The sequence below is a fragment of the Hirundo rustica genome, chromosome 10 (genome assembly GCF_015227805.2).
Source record: "Hirundo rustica isolate bHirRus1 chromosome 10, bHirRus1.pri.v3, whole genome shotgun sequence".
NCBI classification, from domain to species: domain Eukaryota; kingdom Metazoa; phylum Chordata; class Aves; order Passeriformes; family Hirundinidae; genus Hirundo; species Hirundo rustica.
This window is the reverse complement of record NC_053459.1, coordinates 10045127-10069257: the sequence shown is the minus strand read 5'-3', so window position 1 is coordinate 10069257 and position 24131 is coordinate 10045127. Positions and strand designations below refer to the sequence as shown.

General features: G+C 36.8%; 1 protein-coding gene across 1 annotated transcript in view; it reads right to left on the bottom strand.

The window, feature by feature from the left end:
- The window catches only part of COL4A3 (collagen type IV alpha 3 chain), a 56702-nt gene that overhangs the window by 28139 nt on the left and 4432 nt on the right, over positions 1-24131 (bottom strand). Inside the window, exons 2-21 of the mRNA XM_040074571.2 lie at positions 17406-17462; positions 14712-14801; positions 13874-13918; positions 13363-13407; positions 13007-13069; positions 12407-12460; positions 11554-11580; positions 10889-10966; positions 9902-9964; positions 9386-9421; positions 9231-9272; positions 7755-7832; positions 6253-6315; positions 5939-5995; positions 3555-3599; positions 2088-2141; positions 1661-1702; positions 937-1024; positions 530-565; positions 27-191 (exon numbers count right to left, since the gene is read on the bottom strand). Of these exons, the coding sequence (XP_039930505.1) occupies positions 27-191; positions 530-565; positions 937-1024; positions 1661-1702; positions 2088-2141; positions 3555-3599; positions 5939-5995; positions 6253-6315; positions 7755-7832; positions 9231-9272; positions 9386-9421; positions 9902-9964; positions 10889-10966; positions 11554-11580; positions 12407-12460; positions 13007-13069; positions 13363-13407; positions 13874-13918; positions 14712-14801; positions 17406-17462 (1228 nt within the window). The remainder of the gene's footprint in view (positions 1-26; positions 192-529; positions 566-936; positions 1025-1660; positions 1703-2087; positions 2142-3554; positions 3600-5938; positions 5996-6252; positions 6316-7754; positions 7833-9230; positions 9273-9385; positions 9422-9901; positions 9965-10888; positions 10967-11553; positions 11581-12406; positions 12461-13006; positions 13070-13362; positions 13408-13873; positions 13919-14711; positions 14802-17405; positions 17463-24131) is intronic.

Sequence of the window (24131 nt, the reverse complement as noted above, 5' to 3'; positions counted from 1 at the left end):
TAAAAAACACCTGCAACTAGAAGTACCTGGTTCTCCTGGAGGACCTGGTAATCCAACAGAACCAGGCCTTCCAGTAATACCAGGCGGTCCTGGAGGGCCTACAATACACAAGCCAGCCTGTCCTTTCTCTCCTTTTGTTCCTTTTGGCCCAGGAAACCCTGGGGGACCTCTCAGACCAGGTCTTGTCACACCTAACCGAAGGGGAAAAAATACAAACACAGAGTTAAAGAAGAAATGGCATTTCAAAGCTAAGTAAGTACTCAATACTTACTGAGTGAAAAATGAGTGACAGAAAAACACACCAAGTTCATCCCATAAATCTTTTCTATCTTGAAATATATTAAGCAAAGTGAGAATCTACAGACATTTAAAAATGATCTTTAACCTAAGTATTAACCCATCAGAGCTCTTGGGTGACATTATTTTAGCACTTAGAGATATTTTAAAAGTCTTAAAGAAATTAATATTTGACAAAGCTGATTCAGTGCAACAAGACAGGAAGAACAAGGTATTTTACTATTGCATATACCTGGTCTACCAGCACCTCCAGGAGGACCCTGTGGCCCTGCAAAAGCAGATATTAAGATATTAAAAACTTGAGTTAAACCACTCTATACTCTACAAAGTCTCTATTCAATAGCATTGAATACAAACTTTGATCTTTTGCATTTTAAGCTTAAAAGTCAAAATAAGAACTTGGTTTTTGCCTGAGTAGGTATCTACCACTCCTGCAACTGTTGCATACTGGCAACTATTTTTAGGGGTAAATAATGCTACAAATCAAAGTCTCAGGATACATTTCAAGTCAGCAATGATATGTGAGTTTAGGAAATATTCTTGTAAAGGCAGAAGAAGGTTGTTGAAAATGTAGTCTGCAATAAGCCCTTTGAGTGGACTGTTCTTGCTGCAGCATTGTAGTTTCGATGTCCCACTCACCAGGCATGCCACGTTGACCTTTTGGTCCTGGAGGCCCGGGGGGTCCTTCGTCCCCTTTTTCACCAGCCACATAATCGTAATACTCCGTCTCAAGAGAAAGGTGGTAAGAAAAGACAGAGTTGCAAGAATGAAGCACAGTACCTCACACTGAATCTTATTCATAATTTTGATGTTCTGACACCACAAGACCTTACCAATTACAAGCAACCATAGTTGTTATTAGCAGCAGTGTTTTTTTAGTACTCTGTCAATATCACAAACACTTCAGCTTTTTACAAAGCTATTTCTTCTGAATAATTTAAGCAGAAGGTTTCCATTAGGCGCACATGGGGAAGCCACTAGGGAGATAGCATGACTAGACAGGGAAATTGTACTCAGACCAACTCTCCCTTTCTTTAAAAGGTGTTCTTAGGATTTTAAAATTAAGGCTCCCTGTTCTGGAAGTGATTAGAAATTCGTTTAAATATTAACTCCTGTGAATTTTCGTAACTGTTCTTTGGATGCCCAATCTCCTGCCAAAATTGCTGGATCCAGGTGAGGTCTAACGAGGCACAGATACTGTATACAATTCCATATGTAAGAATCCCAGCAATATCAGCACTTTGCTAAAGCCATGCCTGATTAGAGCATCGCAGGACATCCATTATTGCCTCACACAAACAATTTGGATTATTCTTATTCTAATGGTTTAGAAAAATGATATATGAAGGTTATCTACACTTACTCGACCACAGGCTCCTGGTGGTCCAGGGTTTCCTTTAATCCCCTTCATCAGAGAACAGAGATAGGTTTATTAAAAACAATATATGGAATGGCATTTACTCACTGTTACTTCAGTACACTGCTTAAAACATTAAAGAAAAACAACTGTTCCTGACCAGTCCTTCACCACCCCATATCCGTTCCTTGCACAACTATTCAGCTGCATACACCAAAACCTACAGGAGCTCATCACCAGACAGAGATGGACACCAGTTCAAATAAATGGTTTGTTTCAGCTGATCCATTCCCTATTCCATGATACCCTTACTTCTCATCTCCTCAGCTAAGTGAAATATATTATATACACAGTGATAAATAAAATTATATAAGAACCCCCAAACATAGCTTATCCTCATCCTCAAAGCAATAACAAAACTGTTGAACAATACCTTAGCTCCTTGCCTTCCAGCCAGTCCTGGCTTGCCCTGTTCACCCTTTTGTCCCTGCAGGTGACAGTACACAATTTTGTAAGGATTAATCTTTTAGCACTGACAACAGTAAGATTTAAAGTGTAAAGCTTTAAACTTTTGTGGTGATGGCAAAGTGAATGCAACTTGCTCAGGAGAAGAAACTGCAGTGAAAGACCCGGTTTGAGGGTACAGCTCCATGTCTGTAGGAAAAGCTGCAGGTGTCCCATCCAAACCTGCATTTATTATAGCACACTCCAACACACCCAGGGGAAGGTGCTCTGCATGGCACAAGTGTAGGAGTCTCTGATCTGTTTTCCCCCGGCAAACTGTTTCTGAAGGGGAGAAATGGAGCCCAATGCAAGACTCTCCATTCAACACCCTCCCCAGAACTTGCTCAGTCTGCGGGATGGTGCTGATCTCAAGAGGTGTCAGCAGCACCAGGAGGGAAAAGAGTGCAGACTAAGGCTTTCTGCAAGTGGATACAGGCAAGGGAGAGGGACTTCTTGGAGGCTTGTGCAGTTGAATGCACTGCTAGTGAGTAAATCTGAAATGGGAACAGAGCAATGACATGTCTTTGTCAAGACAGAAAATTCTCTCTCGGTTAGCTGAGGCAGTAAAGCTTTGTGGCCTGTCATTCAGTGTTCTTTGTCAGACTGGAAAGTGTTTAGGCTTCCTGTGAAGGCCATTTTAGCATGACAAAGATGATGTTATAGTAAGACATAAGTGCAATGGGCTATTCTGGCAGTAAGAATTTTGGTAAGATATTTATAAGGTCACTGAGACTCTAATGATGTTGTGAAAGTAGAGATGAAGTAAAAAGAAATTATATTTAACCAATTGAATACAGTATTTCAAACACATTTGAACAACTCCAACTTTTAAATTAGTACACAAATTAGACTATTTTGCTTCTAAAATGGCATATTTTAAGAACTATATGTTGGCAAATTGACAGTTTAATAGCTATCAGTTATCTTGTTTCAGGCCAATACAGCCATGACCCTGACAATAACTTTTCTTCGTGAAACAATGGCTTTGATCCTAGTGAATAAAAACTATTAATTTCTCTTCTCAATTTATGCTAAAGGGGAGGTACAACTCTTTTGCAAAAATTTCAATGTGACTAACCAGAAAAAACTCAGTAGAATTAATTTTGCTTAACCTGGCGTATGTCTCAAAGTCATTAGACAGTCAGCAGCAAGCAACAGGTCTTTTTATTTGACATGGAAACAATGACATCCCAAAACTGAGGCTCTGTCTCCTGCACGTAAATCTGTGAGGACATGGTATGTTTCAAGGCCAGCTGCATGAAGGAAATGTTTCAGTGTATGCAAATCAACATTTGAAACACATTCCACAATGAGAGAAAAGCTGTGACACGAAGATAGAATTGTCATAAACAGATGACTATCACTTAGAAAACATTTAGAAGACTTCCTTCATTACCGGTAAGCCAGGTGGACCTGGGGCACCTTCTTTTCCAGGCTTCCCCTACAAAGGAAAAATGTAAAATAAAATAAAAAAAAATTAAAGTAAGGATATTGCATTCAAAGAGCATATCAACTCAATGCTGTGCACATAACTGCAAACTGTGTAAACTGTCAAAAGCCATTAAGGTTATTTTAAAGTATTCATTATTCATAACTAAAGTTCATAAAACTCTACAAACAGGTTGTAAGATATTCTATTGACATTCCTCCTCCTGTGGAGGATTATTAGTGCCAGACTCAGGCAGTACAAAGTGCCAGGCAAGTGCAGAAAGCCTGGTGAAAAATCAGTTTTTTGCTGAAACAAGACGAATGATAAAACAAGATAGCAGCAAGCAGCCCTTCCCATGGTGAGCTTGGAAGGACACTGAAGGAAAACTCTCTGAAACCCATTTCCCATATGGGACAACTTGAGGAGAAATTATTTAATGAAAAGGAATAGGGAGTGCAGGGCAGTAGATGGAAAAGTGAAAACAGAAGGAGGCAGCATGCCAGAGGTATCTGCTGCTTTCCATGGCCCATTTGGCAGCGTCTGCTGGGGTCCTGTATCTTGTGTGGCAACAAGGAACAATTGTTTGAGCAATTCGTAACAACAAAACAAGGAGACAAAGGGAAGGGAGGCAAAGGGGAGAAACGGGGAGAGAAACAGAAATGAAATGAAATGAAATGAAATGAAATGAAATGAAATGAAATGAAATGAAATGAAATGAAATGATGATCATATCAACACCTTGCTTGCCACCTTGAAGGCAGAAATGAGGAAAACCTGGTTCATTAAAATCCACAGCAGGATGGTAGTAAAAAGCTAAAAGGAGGGTACAGGGAGATTAAAAACTCAGAACAGAGGAAAAAAGAACATTTTATATTTTTTTCCTACAGAATAAACAAATGAATTTTAAAATAATTTTGAAAAGACCAGACCAGGAATTAGGATGTAAGCAGCAGAAAAAAACAGCAAAAAGATGTCAGAACTTAAAAGATAAGAAGGAGAATAGAATGATGTCTCCACAAGCTCAAAACTTGCACAAAACAGTGGTTTTTTTCCTAGAATGCAAAATCCACAGCAATTTGGTATTTTGTGCTCACTGATGCAATTTCAATTGCAAAAAAATGTTTTTCTTTTTAGAGCAGTTAATCAGTCATTGTATTAACAATACTTTCCTAGCATTCTTCAAGTTCAATACACAAAATAAGCAGGGGTGCTCTACCAGTTCCTCCACAAGGAGGAGTCAATTAAAAAGAGTTCTAAAAATATATGGCATGACAGGACAAGGCTTTTGTGAACAGAAGACAATGTGGAAGAAACACAGAAGACGGGGGATTAATAACACACATTGCACAGCAAGAACCCCTAGAACTTTACACTAGTAACTCAAATTGAAATTTTTGTTATGTATAGGAATAATAACAATAACAGTCAAGTTGCTCTCTGACATCAGCATTGTTACAGTATCATACAACTGAAGAAAGAACAATCCTCAGGTAGTACCAGAGTCTTGTCTTGCTATTTTCCTTGTGGAAGAAAATGTATTGCAGCCACAAGAAGTATGAGAAAAGTTTCAAAAATATACACATTTGGACTGAATGAAATATTTAATTTTTGAAAAAAAAATCTTTTAAATTATTTTTCTTAGTATTGCTTTCATAATGCATTCCAAGTCTGTATTCAGATAATGCCACAAAACGTTTTGATCTTTTTGACTATTTTAGGGCTCTCCCCTGATTATATATCAGTAATCTGTTATGAATTAGTAGTTTAGTTACTAAGACCTTGCATCTGTCACTGATTTGTTTTTATCTGAAAGTTTGAAAGGCATTTGAATGAAAGTAATAGCTTTCCATAAATTATCTTCCAAAAATATATATAATCATGTAAATAGTATTTTAATATGCATTTTTAAATAAATATTTTTTTCATATACTATGCTGTTAACGTAGTAACTCAGTCAACTTGCTCCATGCTTCCACACAGCTCCTGGTTGAACATACTAATTTAAGTCTGCTGCCTTAAGTAAACCCAGGATTTTCTCTTCTAGCTAAACCCTTGTACTACAAAGCCACAGTACATGTCTAGCTGAGCACTTTTTAATTGTTTCAATAGGAGAATCTTTATAGCAAAAAAAATTAGAAGCGTACTCACAATCAACTGACCTCCACTCCAAGTACTCATATAAGTACAGTCACTTGACTTCCAGCTCTCGTCTAGTTTACTGCAGGAAAGAGCTTTTGCATCTCAGCAAATTTTTTCTGAGCACCAGTGAGACAAAAACTGGACAGCAACACTAGTTCAAAACTGTTTTCCAGAAAGGACTAACATACATGTATTCAGTTGTTTGCACACACCTGTGCTCCGGGTTCTCCTCGGTCACCCTTTTCACTTTGAGAATCACCAACCGGCCCCTGGAACAAAACCACACTGAGGATATTGATGTTTTGAAACTCACATTTTCTAAGTCAAGTATATACTTATCATTTTTATCTTTAAAAAAAAATACAGTTGAAATGCTATTAATAGGTATTTTATTCTATTCCTTAGTTCTATTCTTATCAATAAAGGTTGAAATAATTAGTGTAAATACTGGTCTCTAAAGAGTAGCTTTTATTGAGTGATGCTGCCTGAGCATCTGGATTTAAAGGATTTACTTCTGGTCACTTACTGTAAATCCCATTGGTCCTGGGGCTCCTCTCGATCCTTTTTCTCCTTTTTCTCCTTTCAAGTCCTATTACACAGAAAAAAAGAGCTTACTGTGGCATCCTGGATTTTTCTGTGCTTATCATTTCAGTCTGGTGCTACAAATATGAAATCCTTATGCCACCAGCAAGATTCTTTGTGCAGAGATGGTTCTACTCATATGATTAAGAAACAGAAACTTTACACCAGTTCTCCTGTCTAAGTCTGTGATGTTTGAAAAAGAAACTGTTTCTTCACATTGTTCAGAAGAGAGCTAGGTCAAAACAACCTACTTGTAAAGGAACTGCAGGAAATATCCCCACAAATGGCAACAATAAACAAGCAAAAAAGCCTCAAGTAAACCTTAGTTACTTTACTGGAGCTAGAGTTACTTTCAAAACATAATTGCAGTGGCTACCTACAGCATCCTTGTCTCTGTGGGTGCAAGATTGGATTACACTACAGTGTAGCACCACTGGGCCACATCCTATGGTCACTGTTAAGCCAAATTTTATGGACTGTCTAATTATTATCTGGTTAGACTCATGCTACAAACTATTTATATAAGGGGTTTTGAGAGGTTTCTAAAGTGTAATGCCCAATGTTGCTGGAAAAACTGCCATTATCTAATGATAGGCCACAACAGCTGTGACTGGAAAGTGCTACAAGTGCTCTGTATTTGATTTAAACAAGGAGAGCTGGTGTGCCTAAAAGCTGGACGTTGCTTCTGCGATCTTTCGCTTCCCTCCTCAATTCAGTCTTCATGCAAAATTCACTTTTATTTTAGCACATAACAGGGAGGAACTTTGGATGACTCCACAGATTAGATGCAAATTGAGTAAGAAAAATGGAATCAAGAACACATAGAAGACTTGTCCTGTTAATATGTGAATACCTGAAATTCTATCAACTACTGCCGCTCAATTTCTATATAAGGATACAATGCAAGAATGTTAATTCACAAAGCAATACTTAAAGCTGAATCAGACTATTTCCTTCCATATTTATTGTCTTTCCAACACTTTCCATGATTACTCATGTTTCAGTAAAATTAATGAGAAAATGAACCACAAAATGTACATGAACATATTGTGGTTTTGTGAAACTGGTAGCTCAGAGTCTGACATTCTTAGGGCCAAGACCCAGGGGTCAACTGAGCTGTGGCTTTGATAGCCATTCAGAACATGCATGTGGATTTGGTAAAGCAGAAGTGATTTACTCTCCATGTACTCAGAGATCTCCAGCAGGTGGGGTGCTGCTAAAAAGCATTGCATTGGCAAATGCAGATGGGCATGTGAGCACACAGGCTCAGCTAAGCTGGCTATGCACAGACACTCTAAGAGAGCTCAGAATCTAACTAAGCAGGCCTGAAAAATGTTAGGATGGGTAAAAGGAAATGTTATCAGAGCAGTGAAGAAGAAAACATCCTCTCAAAGTATAACCTAGTCAGATGGCTTATCTGAATGTGATGTTTAACAACTTCACTACCGTCATGTTATCTGGTCCGCTTAACGTCACAATAACAGTTCCTGGGGGCCCAGGGGGTCCAGTTAACCCAGTGTCACCCTTGAAAGAAAAAAGAAAAATAAGAGAAAATTACCAGCAGTGTGGTTTTGTTACTTCAAATTACTACTGCTATACTTTTAATATTGCGAAAATTCTTCTCTCATTACACTCAGCCATTAATCCAGTTAACACTTCCTTTTGCTTGCTATTTATATTACAGTAAAAAAAATATATGGAAGATTTAACCTCCTCCTACCAGAATAATATAAAAATGAATATTCTGATTTCTGTTAAAGCAACAGAAACAATTTAAATTCCTAATCCTATTTGTTACATAACTACTTTAACTCTAAATCAAGTAAAAATGTGTCCTTGATTACAATATTTCTCTCTCTTTAACTATGTCAATCAGTAAATTACATGAACTGTCATTGGTGACATCCTCCAAACTGCAGTCTGGGTATTCCAGGAAGATCACAGAATCATGGTGCTAACAGACAAAACGAGCTTCCACATGTCCTTAACTGACAACATTAGTGGTGAAGGGCACTTTGTCATTAAGGATCTTTCAGAACTGGGAAAATCCTCAAAGTGATCTTTCCTGTGGAGCCCAACAAAACAATATCCACAATTTCCAGTGATTTTAAGCCAGTGAAATGCTTTTGCACAAGTTTTCAGCACAACAGCCAAGAATGTGTTGCTGTTTTATAAGGAAGCAAGATGTTCCATGGTCACCTGAGCTACTGCTAATGAAAAATGAGGTCTATAGGCATTTTTTTCCCCCCCAGGAAACTCCTAGCACATTCCTAGTAATGATTACAATGTTCAAAATAATCACAGCTGCATCTCTGCAGGTCAATCAGCATCACTGTGAGATGTCCTGATTTCTTGCAAGGGTATTCAGATTGACTACACTGGTCCTGTAGCTGCAGGCTGGGTGCTGAGAGACAGTGTGGGCATTTGCATTAATTCCTGGCTGAAGGTTACATAGAATACAAAGTAAGAACAATAAAGACAATTTATCCAATTTTTATTCAAAATCTGAAGTTCTTCTCCCATCACAAGGGCTGACACTGAAAATACATTGGCCAGAAGTTATGAGACTACATATGGTATATATTTACCAAAGTTTGTCTGCTTAGATAAGTATTTAGGAGCACTACACAAATTAGATATATTAATTTAATGCTATGCGTTAGTAAATATTAATTACTGGCTTCTCTTCAGTGTCTAATCTTCTATCTACACATTTATATCATTGGCTCTTATGTGAAAACATTTTGACCCTAGACAGCATTGCCATGTTTCCATTTTTCAACAAAAGACTCCCACATACATACTGAAAATTTGCATTTTGCAGTACTTACTTTCCCAAACATTTCAGTATAGTAGATCAGAAAATGCAGAAAACAGAAACAAGATTTTAAACAAGATGTTTAAAGTTTCTTATGAAATTACCTTTCTTCCTTTGGCTCCTATTACTTTCAGTCCCATCAGACCCTGAAAAAAAAAATCCCCTAATGTAATTTATTTCTTTTACAAACACTTAAACATAGGTTAATTTATTTTACACATAACATAAGTTTTCATTTTTATTACCAATCTGAGACTACCTTAGGTCCAGGAGGTCCTGGCTTCCCTGGCATGCCCTAGAAAAAAGGAAAACATAAAACCACCCTCAGCTAAAAAACTTACAATCTTGTTCTCTGATATAGATGTTTTGAAGCACCCAATTTTTCAGAACTTATATTTTTACTCTTTCTTCCACCTTTACAACTGCAAGTCATTGCCAGTGGGTGACAGATTGTTTACACAGTCTTGCTATATACATATGCATATCTCAATGTTATGCATATTAGTATTTAGAGTGAATTAATGGGTAATAATTTGAAAATTAAAAAATGCCTACATGGACAAGGGATGTTTCTGAAAATATAGAAATTTTCATGCATAAAAATAGTCAAAAGAAACTGAAAAAAAAATCAGATGCGTGCAGAAAAACATAGTTTTCACATACATGTGTCTAGACCTCAAATAAGTCTGGGAGAGTCAAGTACTTATATCTGTTAATTCCATAGAGTTTAGGGAAAATCAAAGGTCAAAGTAACAAGTGAGACATAAATTCATACTAAAGGTCCTGGAGGGCCCTGTGGTCCATGTTCCCCAGGATATCCTTGAGCACCCTGGGCACCCTGCATGTTAAAAAAGAAACAGGAATAAATCTCCTGGCAAGATTATCAGCAAAACACAAAACTAAATTCAAAGAACTGAATAAGAAACAGAGGAGCAGCTCTGTTCTGAATTTCTTTTTCCTATCTCAGGAGAACACAGAGGTGTAATTCTTCCTCACTGCTTTATTGTTTGGCATATGTTTTGAAACACGAGAAAGCATCTGTTCTAAAACTAAACTACTCAAGTGAGGATGTAAGTCCTCTGAGAAATGTGGACTCATAATCCATATGGCCCTATTAATGCCTCTAATAAGCCTTCAAGCCTTCAAATATTATATGCAATAAATCCTATACTTTTAAGCTTTTTAACCTCCAAGAAATGAAAAATTAAACATTTTTATTTTCTTTCCAATTTAATGCTCTCTCTTTATTCCAGTAGTCAGAAGAAATGTCAGCCCTGCCTGCCCCTGTTGATGTTCATTCTTGAAATATGGACCATTCTGTTCTTTGTTAGTACTCCAGAAGCTGAGCTGGTCTAACCTGCTCAAACTTAACTTCAGTAAGAATTTTAGCAGTTGGACTTGACCATTATAGGTCCCTTCCAACTGAACTATTCTATTCTATTCTAGTCCAGTCTAGTCTATTCTACTTGTGTAGGGGTAAACTCATAGATCTGCGACCAGTTTTTCTCCATACCTGAAGTGCGGTTTTTCTGCAATCTGGCCTGCAAACTGACTAGTTTTAGTTTAGAAATCAGTGACACAATTGTCAAAAATACTGTATCTATATGAAATAAACAAAACACTTAAATGATAAATACATTATAAATAAATTACAAATACAATATATAAAACATATACATAGTCATGTTACACAGAGTATGTTTATACATATTACTGAATATTTTTATACATATCTATCTCACCACCCCTTATTTTAAGTTACCTGGAGACCAGGCATTCCTGGTAATCCAGGATCACCTTTTGCGCCATACTCTTGGCTATATCCCTCTGCAGGGCATCCCTAGACAATTAGATTAAAAGAAATATTAAAAAGTTATGCTGTAGAACTCTGTAGTGCAACAAATCTTCAGTTTGTAGGGAAATAAGCAACATCAGAATTGCATAATAATGGAAACTGTCCACTACGGATAGTTCTACCTTTAAAAAAGATTTTATGAAACCAAATATACATTTTGCAGGCCTTCCAGTTCTCTGTTAGGAGCAGTCTTCTTTTCAGATACAGTTACATTACCCATGCACAGTCCTTGCCTTCAATTTTTTTTTGTTACTTTTTATGCCTTTAAAATACTCTCTAGTGCATCTGCAGCTTTCCATAAACTGTTTGTGGGAGGAGCTTAGTTCTCTGTGTGCTTGAAAGTGTTAAATTCATTACAAGCAGTAACAGTAGAGACAGTAATCTCAAAAATTATAGACCATTTTGCCACAGGAGGTGAATGCTGCTGGGACAAAGGAAGCACCAAACTTTGCGGTTGCTTCTTCTGGAGGTAAACCTGTTTCCCATGAAGGGAAAGGTTAAGAGCAACAAGCATACACACAAATTGTTGATAACCAATAAATACTTTGTGTAATATGATGCAAATAACTGACCTTCTCTCCTTTGATACCAGCAACTCCCTAGAAAGAAGAACAATCATATTGAAACAGAAAAATAAATGAGTGCTGAAATAACACATTCTGAGTATTGTCTAAGCTTGGTGCTCTTCAGGTGATTTATTTTCATGAAGAAGGTGCATAGCCAGGTTCATGTTTACTGGGCCAGACTTCAATTTAAGAAGAAAGGGCACATTGTTAAAAAATAGTCAGTCTTACAGAGAGAGGTACAACTCTACAGGTGAAGGCAGAACAACTTTGAAGCCTGATCTAAATGAATGAATAAATAAAATCAGCAGAGCTGGTATGTTTAGAAGTTAGATTTGAAGCCACTGGAACTTGAAAGACAGCATTCATTTTCCATTTACTTAAAAGTTTTTCTTTCAAACACATTTCTACGTTGAAAAAACCCCAAATCCTAGGATTGAAGCAATGCACCCAGAATGATAAATTCTGTATTTAATTCCTGGTTCTTATTGACTTTATTTTCTTATATTTATAAGCCATTATTTTCTTAAAGATACTTAGGCATGAACAGAAGCTGCAATCTATTAAATATATTTTGGACACCTTTAGGGATGTAAGTGGTAAATTTTCATGAGTATAAGCCAACTCCAGTCAGTGAATTCATGCAGTCATTAACTAAGAAGTTGAGGTGCAACATACAGACGATAAAGCATTACTTTTAACTTTGGTCACTTTATCACACATGCAAATAAGTTTTCATACAAATAAGAGAGGGATACCTATATATTTCCACTGTTGTCAGTATGAGCAAACATAAGGCTTTACACTCCTTCAGGGAGTGTGCTTGTGTGCTGGGAATGCACACAAAGAATTTCAAACTTACTGGAAGGCCTGGAGAACCTCTTCGACCTGGAGGACCTGGAAATCCTTGATCACCCTGAAAGTAGTGACAGTGATTGTTAATGCATATTATGGTTTCAGCTTCTTATTTGGCCTGATTTTGGCAAATGTGACTACAGAAGTTTTTTATGCTATCACACTAAACACACTGTGAGTTCATGACCACTATGTTTCACTAGAAGGGGATCATCCCATTTTATGCAGCTTGACTTCTATCCTAGACTGTTCAGATTAGGTTATAGTTTCACTAGAAATCTATGATTTTCTGTAGTAGGCATTATTCTGGCTCCCTCTTTCCTAATGCAAATACAAACTGGTACATCTGTAACTTAACATTGAACCTTTTCTCTTCATTACTTTCAGGATTTATGAATTGTCAACTGCAAGCTAGATACTGGCAAAATAAAGTGTTTTATTTTACACTTTACCTTCCTCTGGTCCCATGATACAAGTTTTTCTAGATGAAAAAGTCACAAACCAAAACAAGCCAAAGTTGTTGTATATTGGGGGAAATTTAGAACACTTTTTGGCTTTCCCAAGCACAGCCAAAGTCAATTTCCAGAACACTCAGCTTGGTTTGTACCTTTGTGCCATTGCATCCTGGAACACCTGGAAGCCCAGGAGGACCAACAGCTCCTGGTTCACCCTAAAAGAAGCATAAAATTGACACAAGCTTTGTTTTTGCACATTCATATTGCCTTACAGAGGCACTGAAAGAGTTTATGTTGGAGCAATGTTTCACAAGACTTGACAGATTACAATGTGTTCTTAAATCATTACAATGAGTAAGAATTGCTGATGCCGAGATTTTTATCTCTAGGCCAATTGACAGAGACAGTGTTGACGTTGAGACTAGAGTGAGCACATTGAGCTAAGGATAATTGTGCATGAAGACTACAGTAAGAGAGAAATGGTTAAATCAGTTTCATTTTTACTTACGGGAAGGCCTGGAGGACCTGAAAATCCAGGTATTCCTGCGACTCCCTAATGATATTAACCCAGAGAAACAATATTATGAATATTAAACAAAAGCTCATTAGCCAATTTTTCCTTGATTACAGTCAATAAGGATGAGTGCAAGTATGATTCTATTAAAAGATCATTACTTTGTAATTCTTCTGTCTGTGAACCAAGCATGATGGTTACACACAGGTAACACACACTGGGTTTTCCCACAGAAAAAAAAACCAAATAAATCTTCATGGTATTCTAGTGTGACTTTTTCACTGCACACCCAAATACTAAATACATACAGAAACATATGTAAGGTGTAGCAAAACGGGCAAAAGTTCTTGAAATAAATAATACTTGTGCATAGACCGTGTCCTAAATTTTAACCATACTCTGAAATCAAACATGTTTTGCTTTTATTTTCACAAATTATTAAACCAAGCTGGCAATTAGCATGACATTTAATACATGTAAATTTGTTTAAAATGCAAACACTTACTCGTATACCTTTGGGTCCAACTAAGCCTGTAAGCCCTGGAGAACCCTAGATCACAAATGGAAAGCAATATTTTTCAATACATTTCAATTGAGAAAGAGCACATAATTTCAATATCAATATCAACATGTGCACACAAACCCAGCTATGTAGATAAATAAATAAATGATTGGCCTATTACAGTCAATAAAGAAAACAAGCATTTCATACAACTGCAATAATTGTGGTGTCTTGCCCTTCCCGTGTTTACAGGGAATGTATCATAGAATCACAGAATGATTCAAGTTGGAAGGGACCTTAAAGATGTTCTAGTTCTAACCCCCCTGACACGGGCAGGGGCACCTTCCACTAGAATAGGGTGCTCAAAGCCTCATCCAACTTGGCCTTGAACTTCCAGGGATGGAGAACCTGTCCAGTGTCTCACCACCCACCTACCCTCATAGTGAAAAAATATCTGTACTTCATCATAGGTCAAAACAAATAATTGTGTGTCGTCGTAGGACACGACAGAGTGATGAAAGACCCCAAATATTTCAGAAGGCAAAGAGCATAGAAAAAAGGCTTTATTGTCTAATTCTTACTACCTTTTATAAGGTGTTCCAATACAGACTTAACATGATTGGTGAATAGGAACGACACCTCTGGTCCCATGACACGAGTTTTTCTAGATGAAAAAGCCACAAACCAACATCCCTACCAAAATGGGAAGCTCTGAGAAAGATTTTGTTTTGGTTTGGTTTGGTTTTGTAAAACAGAATTGTCTACACAGCCATAGCTAACTTTGACCACCAAGCACAGTAGTTTCTCTGTGTGTATCACTCTGTCTCACATACATACCTACCTTTGGTCCCTGTGGCCCTGGAGGCCCTTCTGGACCAGGAAAGCCTCTTTGACCAGGTGGACCTGGAACACCAGGAAAGCCTTTTTCACCCTGTAAACATTAAGATAATTAAACTCTTCAAATATCCATGAATTTTCCTAAGGCATTTATTACTTTCAGTACCTCTTGGCTTTCTGCTCCTGTGGCAGATCATTGCCCTTGCCCACACTGACCTGTTTTTGTGGTCCACCTCTGGGCTGCCTCAGCCCCTCAGCACCACATGCTCATAAGCATGAACTTGAATTATCATAGCACAAGATAGTATTCAGGATTTTGCAGAGTATGGAGATTAGCTGACAGCGTGAAAAGCTTAAGAAAGCAGCAATATTTACTCCTGCTTTATACTTCTGCATTATGTTTAGCAACACAAAATGAGAAACTTAATGGCTGCTGCTGCACAGCAAGGTCAGTTCCAAACCATCAATATCACTTCATGAAAGCCAAGGAAGAAAACAGTGCAAGTCAAATACAACAAAAACAGACAGAATAAAAATCCCTTGCTTTAAGTGACAAATACCTTAAATTTTTCTGAATCTCAGAGATTAAGACACCAAATTACTTTTTCATGTGTTTGTTTTTGTTTGGTTTTTTTAAGACCAAATTCAAATAAATAAACTATGTAAAGGAAATAAAATTGAAACAATGGAAACAGAATACAGTAGGCTAAGCTAATGAAAGGGGTATTTTCAGTTTCTTAAATTAAGCATAAAAGATCCAAGTCTTAACTTGGTTTAAATGAAGTGCCTCAAGTCTGGAAGCTCACAGGAGAGGCATTTCAGCCCTTCAGACAGCAGTAATTTTACATCAGTGAAGAGCTGCCAGTTCAACACCTTTGACATCACAGCATGACGTGGGAGTGAGAGAATGGTATTATCAATTCTCTCAGAGCCAATTTTCCTATTGCTTTATACAAAGTTATAGAAAGAAAGCATGTGAAATTTTGCTGTGCAGAAGTTTAGTATCTTATTTAATGCACAAGACAGGAGCAAAAATATTTTGGCTTTTCCTTGCACCAATTCTCACTCCTCAAAATCCTACAAACTCACCAGATTTTAAATAGCTTCTAAATTAAATACAAAATTTTAAAAATAGTGATTTTATATATTTATATATCTCAAGATAAAATCTAGTCCCATAATATTTTAACACATATGAAAATAAGAAATGCATTTTAAAGTGTCTGTGAGATCTATATAATCAATCGTTTATTTCATGCAGCAGCACCCCAAGGTTGGAGGATGAATGCTATCCCAGGATAAGCCACTGGAGGGAGGTCGGTCCCAGCTCACAGGAAAAGCAAATTCTCGACCTGCTTGCCCATAGCAAAAACCAGCCTGAGCTCTGAATCCAGAGCAGCGCTGAGCTCCCCTGACAGCTTCACTGCCCTCTCTACAGAAAAGGCCATTTTAGCCACACTTCCTTCTTAGCAGATCAACAAGATCTGAGGATTTTCAGGTTGGAGAATTCTAAACACTGAATAATTATCAAAACATGTTGATTAATATCATTATCCTGATTTTCTGCATGAAAATCTTAATCAGTCTAAATAATGATTTACTCTTACCCACAAATTGCTCAGTTATTTTACATGGAACTAGTAAAGACAAGTTGCAGGTGTCCATTCTTATTAATATTTCTCTTTTAGTGGGCAGCTTGTTTTTTTCTAGGTTTTCAACTGGTTTCAGTTTTAGTTTTTAGTGTTTAGGACAAAGTCAGGTTAGACCAACTAGGAATACGAAAAATAAACAGGGAGATTTTACTGAAAATATTAGTATTCTCCTTTCCCACTTATTAATATACATTTTAATAATGAAAATACTTACTTCCAGAAAAATTTTCTCTGACTTCATAAAAGCAGATGAGACCAATCAGTGGGACTAATCATAAACCTAGATCTTTATAGATGACTGGAATCTGTTGATAAGGTTTAGTATAGCAACTTCTGTGCTCATGGCTCGTCTAAATCACAACCATGACTTCTTCAATAATGCCCCTTTCATTTGTGAATCAGCTGTTCTTCCAACTGAGAGCAGGAGTTTCAAAGAATTTTTGGCATTTGTGTAATTCAGGTTTGTCTAAAAGCCACTCCGAGCCTCTGCCAAGCTGCTATTGGCAACAGGCAGAGCTGTGGATCTGTTACTGCTGATGGATTTGCTGTTCCTTCAGTGATGGCAAGGTGCTTATGATTAGGACCCAGAAACTCATCCACTGCTTGGTCTACAAGAGGTTTATCTGTTTGATGCCAGTGTGTGCAGCTTTCCCTCAGGAACTGGAAGGGTCCAGAGATGGAAAGAGGGAAGCACTGAACATGAGACTCCTGATGGCATTATGAAATTTGTAACAGGAGAGCAGCTGCCAAGGTAATGGCATTTGTTAGGAGTTAGTGAAAGAGACCTGGTGCTCTGGATAGTTGTACTGCTGGTATCCAAACATCATACAATGCTGTAAATAGGCGAATGCAGTAAAAAAAAATCAGTTGAAGAGTATTAGTTAAACAGTTTCCCCAAAGTAAACAGAATTTTGTAAGGTTCTCTGTAGACTCTGTTGGCAAAATACCATCACGCACCATCACCCACTGTATCAACTGAAGTCATCTATCAACAATTTCCAAATATATAAGCTAATATTAAAAAAGGAAGATGTATCTGTTCTTACCTTACTTCCTTTTGTGCTATCACAAAAGCAGGGACTTTTACCTTTGCATACACAGTTCTGAAAAACAAAAATACAAACTTTATAATGCAACTATTTTTCTCATTGAGTTGTTTGGAGAGAGACAAGTAAGATCTCAGTGGTTTCAGTAAGTAATTATTTCACAGATGATACAACTTAAAAAAAAAATGTTTGTGAAGAGGCAATTCTCAACAGTGACAGAGCTCATCATTCCTCTGTATTGTCTTTTGAGACAAATAACAATATTAGTGAGATCTTGCAGACAGAATTAACTAACCCCTACAGTTTGTCATATTACAACAGTCACTGTGTTTCAAATGTATAACTTTTATGTTTCTTTTATATGGAGGAAAGATGCTGCAAGTAGTTGTGGTTCTCTACGGACTTGACAATTCCTGACAGTTGCTGCTTGTCTTTCAGGTGGCTGAAGTTAGGTGAGATTATGCCATCTATCAATTTAAAAACAGCTGCAAGGAACATTCCTCAGGTGAACAGATACTTAAACATTTATTTACAAAATAAAGCAGGAATTAAAATCAGTTAGCCATGAAAGGCAAATCCTCAAGAAATTATTGTGCCTGCCTCTGATTTATATACAGATCAACAAGGGACTATGTGATGTTTCAGGCTAGATTTTTAAAGAGTTGCAAACATTAAATAGTTAATTCTTTATCATATTTAAAGAAGACTCACTCTTACCCTGATCTGACAGCTAGAATTCAAGTGGTACTGCATCAGAAATTTGGAAAACAAAGGTATCATGTAAAACAGAAACTATCTAACTCTGCTACCTTTACTATTATACTAATCAATATGATTATATCACCTGAGACAAAAATAAGCACTAGTGCAGAATTAACAACAAAGAGTAACCTGATTTCTGCTTGGTGAAGTCAATCAGTCTAGTACTGGATAATCTAAATTCATCAAGTCAGTTATATGACAGATATTTTAAGCCTTTTTATATAAATACCAGAGGATAAAGTGATCTATCTCTCGAAATAAATTTGGGATAGTTTATAAGACAACTGATTTTCTTGTTCCTTATTCAATGACAGTACATTGCATAAACATTCTCTTCAAAACTGGTAGAGGTCTGCTAAGCAATATAAAAAGAGTAGTTGCCCAAGGCAAGATGTATACACAGGTATATACCATTATAATTCTGTAGACCTTCATGGAGTTGTACCTTATTTCTGCCTGTGAAAGCAAACTAGAAGCAGATTCTTTTCAGTATCTGTATGCAAAGCACAGTTTTCAGGACATATAGAGAAATCAAAACATGAAATTACTCAACTGTAACAGGTATAATCTGCAGGAGATTTGATGTGTACAGATACAGAACAAACCCTTTTATCTTATAATCAAAGACAATCCAATGTGAAGAGAAATGCATGAACATGTAGAAAATTATGACACTATACAATTAATCTAAGTTAAAAAACTACTGAAAGAAAGAGAGCCTTTGCTCTTCAAGAAGTCAGAATGCTTAGAACATGTTTAATTTGCCATTAGTAAGCTTTCAGATCTAGTTAGGTCTTTTTGTGTACACATATCACTTTAAACGAAACTGAAAAGACCAAAGATGATTTAACATTACGCAGTCAGTTAACTGGATAATACTAAATGTTTTGGCATATGATTTTTTATGTAAGATTAGATTACGCCTTCTGTACAGGAGCTTTGAACCAAGGAATCATTGCTCACTTATACTGTTGGATGGCTTTCACATCCTTGCAAGATGCCTGCAGTTCCTTTATCAATGGATCATTAAAAAACAATATGATGTTGCCAGGTTATAAAATAAGGAAACTGAATATTAGTTATTAACAATTTATTCAAAATTCTCACAATTCCATCTACATAAGTGTATTAACCAAAGCCACATATTTACTGCATGTATTTTGGTTTTGTGATTTTCAAAATAATAATTAGCATTTCTTTCAAATATTTAGATGAAGAATATTTTTGATCTAAAATCTAGGTCAAAGGATACAGTCAGATCATTATATAAATACCAAATCAAATCAATTTACCAATGAACCAAGATTAAAACCTCACAGCACTTGGAGTAATTTACAGAGGAGCTCTTTTCCAAAGTGTTTTTTAGTGATAGTAACCCTGTTATTAACAGGGTTATTATCTGTATTAAACACATACATAAATCCATTAGTACATGTTGAGGCACATTTACTGCAGCAGTTAAAGTTTTGTCCAGTGGGTGCAACCTTATCTATAACTCTGAATTGCCTTTCCTACACTACGGGGTTGGATTCTACAGGGCTCTGACCTCTTCCTGCTCCTGATTCAGAGAGTAACTTAACCAACTGCTTAGAAAGTATTCCAGTCCTCTCCTTCACATAATTCCTCAAAGAAATGACACAGAAAGAAGGAAGAAATAACATACTACAGACTATGGAGTCACCATACAAAGGTTAATGTAGACTGAGCATGGCACTGCTACTCCAGCCACTGCAGTTGGTGGCAACTTAATTTGGAGAGAATCTTACACAGTTCTCTGCACTTTGCCAGTAGCACTGGTTACAAGAAGAACATCAGAGAATGTATTTAGGAATGTTATCAAACCTGAATATGCCAAAGGATGTGACAAAGTCTTCATGTAAGAAGAGCAACAATGCCAGCCTTTCTATTCTCTCACTAGCAGAGGCTCTGAGTGCTGTCACTCACATTAGTGGGGCAACACAGTCCACCTGAGAATGGTTTAGAGGCAGAAAGGTAGAGAACAGATGAACAGAGCCAAAGTGAGGATGATCCAGTATTTCTCCACTGATCTATTTTGTTTGAATGATATATACAATGATAGAACTGTCAGAGTATTTCTTTGTTTTTCCAGATCCAGAGAAGATCAGAATAGCTCAGCTATAATTTCAAAATACATATTTGTATTAAAAATACTGCACCCAGGACAGAGAGGAAGCAAAACGTGTTGTTGCAGGAAACAAGCACCATATTCTTTAAGAATTTCTTTAAATATCTTTTAAATATTCTTTATTTTAGACCAAGCCCACACAGGATGAGTAATAAAGATATTCAGATGAAAGCTGAGACGGAATTAAATGAATTGTGTAAGAATATAGTAAAGTGGCTGAAGTGGGGCTTAAGTTTGCACTTTTGGCTTGACTGGTCTTTAATTTCATGGGTGAACTCCACTGATGCCTGAAGTAAATTCTGGTTAATGTAAATGAAAGATGACTGTGTAACATGAGGTATTTTAAAATGAATTAAAAGCAGTACAAGTGATATCCATTAATTACTGTGGACAGTAAAAATAGCCCAGGTGTCTTCTCTCAAGTGGGTGGTGAAGCTGTCACTTTCCTTCACTGGTTGTTCTAACAGCTGATCAGACTTATTTTTAAAAATGCATAACTAATTTTTCATTTAAATTTGATACTTATTAACATCTCACCTATCCTGCCATTAGGTCTTTATCTCCTAACTTACAAAATCACTAAATTAGAACTCTATCACTATGTGGAACAAGACTTATTGGATAATATCTATTTTTCTGTCATGCCACTTTATTCTTTTCCATCTTCCTTCCCATTAATGATATCCTGAGCAGCCTGAAAATATGCATGTCACCACAGTGGTCCTTTCTAAGTGGAAGTAACTTATCAGCTAATTTCAACTTTCCTGTAATTTTTCTTAAATGCCACTACTTATTAAAAATTACGTATCAGTGAGCCAGCTCCTTTAAGTCTTGATTATGAATTTACAATGGCTGCTGACACATGGAGATTTTTGAATTCTTTCTGCGCTTTCTCAGTGCAGAGCAATCACTTTACACATCCCAGCTGCGTCTATAAATCACAACTGAGCACATAGAATAACCCTGCTCCAACAGTTGATGTTACTATAGCGTTTAAAACTTCAAAAGGCCCATTTCACTCATTCTCTATGACATGTTTTCTATTGCATCTAATAAAGGTGGGAGTAATACATTGTGATTACAGGAAGTGGGAAGTTTGCTCTACCTTTTATCTACTCTGCAGATTTGTGTTGGGGCAGGTATGCTGCACATATGTTAAATGCTGTACTTTCAGAAGAACATTATGGTGGTAGCTAAAGTTTCTAGCTTGGATACAGTTACAGTTTTGAAAATTTATCCTAGCCTGCACAAGAGGATCTGAGAGCAGAGCTTTACAGAAAAAGGTTCCCACTGTGAGAAAAGCTATATAAAGAAAATCTTTTTCTTCTGATGCACCTGTATTAAGACACTTACTTAGATTAGCACAGTCAGGAATTCTAGCTAGACAAGGTTAGTGGATACGTGACTCTGGCAGCATATTCCTCATGTTGCACAACTGCAAATCACCATGGAGCGTGCAAGGTCCTGGAGAATGAGGTCCCCTCACTCCAAAACATTGCTATCAAAACAAAATACCAGTCTCACAATTAGAATCTGTATACTAAAAGTTTTTCATGCATTCTAAGCATCAAACATGAATTCATTAAAATTATCAAAGACCACGAAGAACTTTGTGTTTTTTTAGTGATTGCTGGACCAGTACAACAAAACCAAATTATTAAGCCTTCAATAAGTATAGACAACATAGAGCAGAAATAGGAGATGATGAGATGAAGGAAAATATGTCAGTTCCCAAACCCTGAAACATTGTGTAGTCACTTGTGAACTGGAAGGCAGCCAGACATTCCTACCTTAGAAGACTCCTGTTAACAGGAGCTATCACAATTCACAGCATTTTGCTTACCAGTTGAATACCTAGCACAGGATAAAAATTATTTCATTTAGACTTTCCATTGTAAATAAATACACCAGTAACTTAACTAATAAACAGCCTGGTCAATAGCACCCAACACAGAGAGCCTGGGTCTAAAAGATACAGCAAGAGACAACTGTTATGCTGCAGGCAGGGCAGTTGTTGAATAAGCTCCATTAAACACCTGTAATGGGAACCTTGCTCAGGGAATACTGTTGGATCAAAATGCCCTGTTGGTGAGACAGGCCTTGTATTACTGGTTATGTGCTGCTTTCAGTGTGAAGTGCAGGAGAGAAGTCCTAAACATCCGTGGTCATAGGAAAACATAACACTTCACAGGAGCTGTACTTCGTGTTTAACTTACGGATACACAGTTCATGGCTACATGATGTTAATGTACATTTTTATCTGAGCTTGGTAAGAATTTACTTACTTTAAATCCTTCATTTTAAACTGGCATGAGTTCTCTTGGAAGGGATTTGCTCATTCATGTACTATAAAGATATATTTATAATGGTATTTCAAACCAACTAAGCTAAATGACATGTAGGGAGAAATGGAAGAAGCTTCTGTATGTGAACATTTAAACAACCTTCCATTATGCCAGGGGAAACATGTGTATGAACCCCTTTTTTCACTTCAGAGATTGAAACTACTTTGAAAAAATTCTCCTACTTTTCATAGCAAACCCTGTTGGTTATAAATTTTGGATAACAGCAGTTTTGTAGTGTTAGGCAAATCTTTTATATGTATCCACACTTAGCACAATAAAAAAGCAGTAACATAAACTCTAGGTTAAACAGTGTAAGCCAGATGAAAACAAAATTTTCAGAAAACTTTTGGTATCCCTAGCTTCTTTTTTTGTTGACATACTTACTGCACAGCCAATCTTTTTTTTTTTTTTTTTTTTTTTTTTTTTTCCTGTGAATGAGCCTGTTTGTACAGAAGTTCCAAGAAACCACTGTTACATAGCTGTTCATAAAGGAAAACACAGCACTGTGCCATTGGGAGTGTGTTCCACATGCAACTTCCATGGTACCAACCATACTCTTCTTCAAGCAGATACAGCACAATTAATTCTACTGGGCTTCTCCCTTCTCTCCAACTCACTATCAGTGAAGAAATGTGAGAACAGCTGGGCTTAGCAATCTTCACTTTGCCCATGTCTTCGTCACTGCCTTAGGATAAAACAGATAAAATGTTTTAATGCAGAAAAAAACAAACACACTAAGTTTTCATGAACTCAAATGATTTGTGAATTCTGTAGAGATGGCCACTAAGGCCTATTTTGTAGACACTGCCTAAAATTATTCAGTATCTACATAAGCAGAGCTGGTATATTGTGTGCAGTTTTGGAAAACTGTATGCTGAGGCTCTAAAATCTCCTGTTTTCGGGAGGGTGTATGTGTATAAATTACTTTTGGCCTATAAAAAGAAGATACAGAATTTCTCTCTCTTTAGACTAAGAGAATGATGGTTTTCCTTCTTTTTCTATACCACAGAATATTTTGACATTTATGTTTATAATGACCAACACCTTACTCTACAAGTCATCTCACTGGGTTAGAAGTCACTGATAAGGACTATCAGAAATGAAACCAAACTGTTCCTGATATATTCAGATGTGTAAAATCTCCAAAGATGGAGCCATAAACTCCATCTATGTGGCTAGTTTCTTCTCCTGACCTTGAAGAGGACATGGGGACAACAGAAATAAATATTTTGCTTTTCGCCAAGGAAAAAAAGACTAAGCAATTCAGGCCACACAATTTTGTTTTGTGTAGCAAACTCTTAAGAGTGTGTAATCAGCTTATTCATCCGTGCTCTTCCTTCCTAACAATCACCTTAAAAGAGCAATCTAATAACGAATACACACCATTTAACTACTGAATTTTTGCTTACCTACCACACTAGGGTTAGCATTAACTCACATATTTTGTATTTCTTCCCAGCTGTTGAGTGTGGG